This window comes from Odontomachus brunneus, unplaced genomic scaffold, assembly GCF_010583005.1.
Source record: "Odontomachus brunneus isolate Ranch 3 - 2012 unplaced genomic scaffold, Obru_v1 Obru_scaffold_042, whole genome shotgun sequence".
Classification (NCBI taxonomy): domain Eukaryota; kingdom Metazoa; phylum Arthropoda; class Insecta; order Hymenoptera; family Formicidae; genus Odontomachus; species Odontomachus brunneus.
In genome coordinates, this window is record NW_022639492.1 from 2,299,533 (window position 1) to 2,306,282 (window position 6,750).

The 6,750-nt window shown below is 31.4% G+C and overlaps 1 protein-coding gene across 6 annotated transcripts in view; it reads right to left on the reverse strand.

Moving 5' to 3' along the window:
- Positions 1-589: 589 nt before the first annotated feature.
- LOC116844540 (multidrug resistance-associated protein 1) overlaps positions 590-6,750 on the reverse strand; it is a 20,225-nt gene continuing 14,064 nt past the window's right edge. For 5 of the 6 annotated variants that reach the window (XM_032816184.1, XM_032816182.1, XM_032816180.1 and 2 more), the window contains 6 exons: positions 5,793-5,973; positions 5,578-5,686; positions 5,250-5,382; positions 4,549-5,071; positions 4,238-4,484; positions 590-3,976 (listed from right to left, as the gene is read on the reverse strand). In XM_032816184.1, coding sequence (XP_032672075.1) covers positions 3,862-3,976; positions 4,238-4,484; positions 4,549-5,071; positions 5,250-5,382; positions 5,578-5,686; positions 5,793-5,973 — 1,308 coding nt within the window. In that variant the 3' untranslated portion in view covers positions 590-3,861. The remainder of the gene's footprint in view (positions 3,977-4,237; positions 4,485-4,548; positions 5,072-5,249; positions 5,383-5,577; positions 5,687-5,792; positions 5,974-6,750) is intronic. The other variant, XM_032816181.1, reaches the window with a different exon arrangement.

Consider the following 6,750-nt stretch of genomic DNA (forward strand, 5'->3'; position numbering starts at 1 on the left):
ATATATATATATATATATATATATATATATATATATATACATATATAGATCTTACAATACCCTCTGACATTAGTATTATAAATATATTTAACTTTATACTTCATAACGATCTCTTGTCAATGATTGTACAATTTATGTTGTTTTAAATAATATATAGTTGTTATATATTTGCATACGCACACACACACATACATACACACGAATAAAGTATTTGTTTTCGACATAGATTTATATAACATACTTTATGAACGGTTGTGCAAATATAAAGTTTTAACATGGTTTTTCGATTTGAATTATGCGAAATAATAAGAATATCGTGTATTATTGTTGCAAAAAATAAGAACTGAGAGAATGTGGTAACTCGAGTAATGTAATATGCGACATGGATGTTCTTTAGGCGCGATTATATAAAAAAATTATTGTTTATAATACATAAGTATTCTTTCTTACGTTATTTTACTATCCTCCTCTCCACTGTATTAAACAGGCATTTTTGTAAAATTCAACGTTAAAAGTAATGATTTGTTTAGCAATTATATGAACACACATAAGAGTATGAGTACAAACAAAATTGAGTGCATTTTTTAAGTAAAAAGTTAAAAAAATATTTAATTTGTGGTTTAACCCATATACATTTTTAACAATGGAAATATAGTAACGCAAAGTACAATTTACTATTTTCTCTCGGCGATATAACCATGGAAGATAATTAATTTTGTATAACCCTTTCGAGTCCGCGACTTTTGATTTATGTAATCTCACAAATTCGTCCAACGCGATTTAATAATGAATTGTCTCATCTGACTCGATAGAGTCATATAATTGTAAAACTCGTTATATTGAATATCTATAATTTTATGAGTAAAAAGATGAATTCAGTTTTCTTTAACTTTCCACGAGGAATTAAAATAAGTCGGGAGCAACAATGATAATGTAACAAATATACTGACGAAGACACACATTCACATATACACACATAGAACTCCATCTCATAAAAGAACAAAATTTTGGTAACATTTGGTAAAAGGTACGAATCGACATTTCATGTTAATTTAATTAATTACAGACGATGGTCATCTCATCGTAAAACTATACTCTGATTTTTAAATTACAACTTATGATAAACTAAATCTGCGAACAATATTGTAAACTAAAAATTCATAACATCAAATCATCAATGTGATCTAATAGTCAATATTAGACTCGCAATAGCCTCGTAGTTTTGCGAAAGAAGGCCTGGATTGATACGTTGAACATATCAAATTTAACATTCTGGCGAAATTTGCATTGTGCCTTTCATACGTATGTTATCTCGAGCACACTTATCGCTGGATAGATATCGTATCCACTGGAGCCTTAGCTAAATTAAGCTATTATTTTTACAAATCATGTGCGCTTTTTTTTATATATATTTTTTTATAGACGCAAATTTGTTTTTCTTTCTTCTTTTTCGAATATTAAGGATATCTTATTTGAAGTTTCTCCAATAATTTTATCTTTTTTCCTCTTTAATAATCGCATTATTGCCAGAAGCAGCCTCGTTTACATAAAACTGACAGATATAAGGCAAGTGTACGCTTAACGTATGTATACACATTAATACTCTCCAAAGTATCCGGCAGTAATCTACATAAGAAGGGATTAAGATATACAAATCTATATACTAGTACATAGATTACTATACGAAATATATATAAGAAGTTACAAACATCGAATAAAATATTATGTAACTTACGCATTAACGGCCGAATCGTTAAAAAAATAAATGAAGTATGCAGATTTTATACCTCTAATTTTCAATCGGTATGGTGATTTTTGATAAATGCGATTTCTCTTTAATTTTTGTAAAATAGGCACTAACGTTATTTATCTATACTTTGGATAATACAAGAGAATTTCATATAATGTAATGTGTGTGTGCGCGCGCGTGTATGTGTGTGGGTGTGTGTACATAGTGAGACGTGACGTGTTATTTTTTTCCTAGATTTATGTCGCATATGCGAGACGCATACCAAGCTAAAATCACTATTGCTTGCTTGCACAATGTCATTGCTTGCTTTTTCATAACTTGCAAGAATAAGATTACTTGCAAACCGTATCAAATTTTGATTTAAAATTAACTTGTACTAGTTTCTGACAAGGCAAGTGCGCGCGCAACAAATATGGAAAATGACATATATATCGCTGAATTTATAATCATATTATATATTATATAATCGTACGTAAGGTGTAAATAAATAATACTATTTTTGCGACTGATTGCCGCATATATTAACAAAAAATTAAAATAAACATTTCTTTTTTTTCTTTTTTTTAAAATGAGTACAGTTTACAGAAGAAAATTCGCACCATGTGTACTAAAAATGCTTCGGAGGATTGAATACATTTCGATAATCGCGTTATTATAGAGCAGCAATTGTACGAGAATGGTATTTTAAGGCTCAGTGATCTCTCTCTAATTGCTGATAAAGTCCAATTGACAAATTACTATTATTAATTTCTGTAGCTTATTAATTTTTTTTCCTTTTATATTCTTTTTTAATATGAATGGACGCGTTTTTGTTGATCATTGTATGTATATTTTACCTTGTTTTTATTGATAGTTACTTTAATAAGTAGAACTATTAAAACAGACACGGTTTATAATTCAGAAGTTGTCAAGTGCAAAATTTATACTTCGTGATAGAAACCGCTTTTTGCGATATTATCGCTTAAACGTTTGTAACTAAATTCGCTGTTTTTAATGCAATTACTTTCAGACAAGATCTTCGGGAGAAATACAGGAGTACGGTGACCAACATGTAAAATAAAATTCGTTCGCGCTGTCTACCGGAAGTGGGGGGGTATTCTGTACCGTATTAGTCGCATTCATCAACACAACTTTAAATTGTTGAAAAACATTTACTGCAATTTTAAATGCATAGTATCACATAAATTCACTACTCCATTGTCATTCTACTCAACGCTTTTTTTATATAATGAAGATATATATTAACGAATATCGCAATAAATTTCTGTTAATTATTTACATAGTACTTTGGCCTTTTTTTATTTGAACGAGTGGATGCACTTTTACTGATTACATGTATATTTTTGTCGGTAGTCCTACTGTAATACGGTACGGAATACTGTTATAGGATGCATAGTACAGTATGATATCACGTTATTGCGATGTCCATCCGACCCATGTCGTTATCCGATCATTGTCTGATTAGAGCAAATACGTGATAGATAATGTGTATTGATGTTGTTTCAAAAACAAACTGTATCGTGCATTCTTCATTTCATGAAAGATCTCTCACTACAAAACTTAATCTACTATAAATGAGTGTATGTGTACGCACGCGTACGCATACACACTTTTCTCTTGTAAACATTTAGATAACAGATCATTTCTCAGCTATCAAATTGCTTAGCGAAGGCGATTTGTTGAATAAGAAACGATTGTGATGTTCTTAACTGATTAAAAATCTCATTCGCTGAAAAATTGAAGAACTAAAAAATGGTGTTATCCGTGTTTTCGGCTCAAGAATACCGTGATGTATTTTTTAGGCTATCATGAGACGTCTTATATATAGAAGATTCGATAATCGTCGGTACAATTTGGCAAGGTGATTCCTCTCGTTCTCTAAAATTCTCTGACGAAGAATCAGCATTTTCTGCATCGCCCATTATCGAATGTTCGATTGTTTTTTTTTCCTTTGTATAGAAAGATTTGACTATACAAATTAATCTAGATTGTTTAAACTACATCGTTTGTTCTATGGCTTTCTGCATGTTATTTTTGTTGTTTCTTTTGATGTTGACTCGCGAATAATGCAGCCATTGGAAAAAAAAACTCTTACGATATATTCTTCCCGTTTAAGTAGCTAGACCCGCGTCTTTAGCCATACTGTAGAAAGAGCTAGTCGGATTGCGAAGTAGCGTATGTGGGGAATCATATTCAACAATTAACCCTTTATCCAATACGATCACTCTGAAATAATATCACAGTGTGTAATATAAATCAAAATTAAACGTGTTTGCGATTGTACAGCAACAATTACAACTAACTTGCAACTATTTGTTACTGCAATCTAATGGTAATTGTTCCCATAAATGGCAATAGTTTGTTACTATAATCTAATGATAATTGTTTTCATAAATATGATAATAGAAGCAATTAGCAAATAGAGATTTTGTAAAAAATAAAATAAAATACATCTACAAAATATTAAAACAATTGAGATATACGTACTTATCCGAATCTAAAATAGTATTGAGTCTATGGGCTATTGTGAGTACTGTACAATCCTTGAATTCGTGGCGGATAGTAGTTTGAATCAAATCATCCGTCTCCAGATCGACTGCAGCCGTAGCTTCATCCAATATCAGAACTTTTGTTTTCCTCAGCAATGCTCTCGCCAAACAGATCAATTGTCGTTGTCCCACGCTCAGGTTTTCTCCACCCTCAGACACCTCGTGTATAAGACCACTTGGCAGATCTAAAACACAACACCGACAAATTAGAGATTTTTCAATGAGACAAAAAGAAAATATACAACGTACTTTTTACAAACGATTTCAGATGGGCATGTTCCAACGCTCTCCAAATTTCTTCGTCGGAATGATTATCGAAAGGATCAAGGTTCAATCGTAGCGTTCCGGAGAATAACACAGGATCCTGTGGTATGATGGTCAATCTGGAGCGCAAGTCGTGAAGACCCAGTTTAGAAATATTTATGTCATCGATGAGAATCTCGCCACTGGCAGCCTCGATTATCCTGAAAAGCGCCAGTGTCAAAGACGACTTGCCGGCGCCTGTTCTGCCAACTATACCGATCTTCTCGCCGCCGAGTACGCTAAACGATATGCCGTGTAGCACAAGATCTAGACCTTCCCGATAGCGGACTTTGAAGTCTTTGAAGTCGACGCGTCCGCTACTAGGCCACTCTGTGGGAGGCGTGTACTCCGGATTCTTCCACGATGCTTCCTGCGTCGTTTCTCCGTACTCTTTTATTCTCTCCACCGCGACAATATTGGTCTCTACGTCGGACGTCATTCGCACCAGCCAGTTCAAAGTCTGCGTGATCTGTATGACAGTCACAAATTGCGTATAGTTTGTACTTTTATGAATTTTTATCTTTTATATGTTAATTGAACAATGAAAATTATCATCGTATTTGCTTTGTGGATAAATTATATGTTTTTAATGAACAAAATGACTCATGCTGAAATATCGTTGTGTATTAGTAATTGCGATATCTTACTTGTAAGGCATAACTAACTGACAGACCCACAATTCCTGCACTCATATCCGGCGAATCTCTACCTAAAACAGCGAACAACGCTGCAAAGAATATTATTAAATTTCCAACCATTTCCAATCTCACAGCCAGCCATCTGCAACAGATCCATTTTAGTTAATGAGACGTTATACATAAAACATATGCAATAATGTATGTATGTGTGTGTGTGTATGGTGTAATATATATATATATATATGTGTGTGTGTGTGTGTGTGTGTGTGTGTATATATATATATATATATATATATATATATATATATATATATATATAAAATGAAAAAATATTTACCTGTTCGCAATAATGCTAGGATAGTAACACACTTGATTGATATCCACTCTATTTTCAGATTCGTGGATAAACTGGTCCTGTACACCATATGCTCTAATTATTGGTGCACCTAAAGAATTAACAAGTGAAAGTATTATTTTTAATATTTTATTTTTAATATTTATATTTTTTTAATATCAATGAATAATATTGTATAATGCAGTTTTAAAACCTACCAGTTACTGATTCACTGAAATGTGAATATATAGGAGATCTTGATACGGATTCTAATCTTTTTAGTTGGCGCGATGTTGCAACGTAAAAACGTTGAATGAAATAATAAAGCGCGCCTATTGGCAGTATCACTGCGATAAATATAGGTGTACTGTAGCTTATTACAACAAGAGTAGCTACAACCTGTAATGGATTAATATTAATATTATTGAAAAAAGAAAAAATACACAGCACAACATATACATATATAATCAAATTGTGTGTAGATTATTATATGCATACATATACGTACGCATTATATATATTATTTTTCTTAATATAATTATAATAAAACAAATAAAATACTACCGTATTACATAATATAGAATAAAAAAACTGGAAAAAATATTTGTGTTTAAAATATTTGTACACGTGGATATATGTAATGATATAAAAAATATACAATATAAACATAAAATGAATAAACTATGACCATGCAAAAACATTATGGATGAAGCGCTCGTATCTTTTTCTGAAATAAAATATAATACGTGGAAGACAAATTGACAAAGTCGTTTCATAGGCCCACCAACATGTACGATGAATATGATTATTATTATATGCATCAAAACAAATGCATATAAACACGAAAAACATTAAGATACATTTATGTTTCTTCTTCAGTCGTATTGAGTGATTTTTTTTCTTTTGTTCTTGGGGAATAATCCTGACTGGCTATAATAGCTTATCATTAAGACGGACACAATTATACGCAACGACGAATTTTACAGCGTGTTTATTTCTTACACGCGTACTTTCTCACTAAACAAGTAACTTGAGAACTGTACTTTCTCAAATTTTTCACTGGCCCAATACAATCACAAATAAAATCATCATACATACATACATACATACATATACATATATATATATATATATATATATATATATATATATATATATATATATATATATATATAT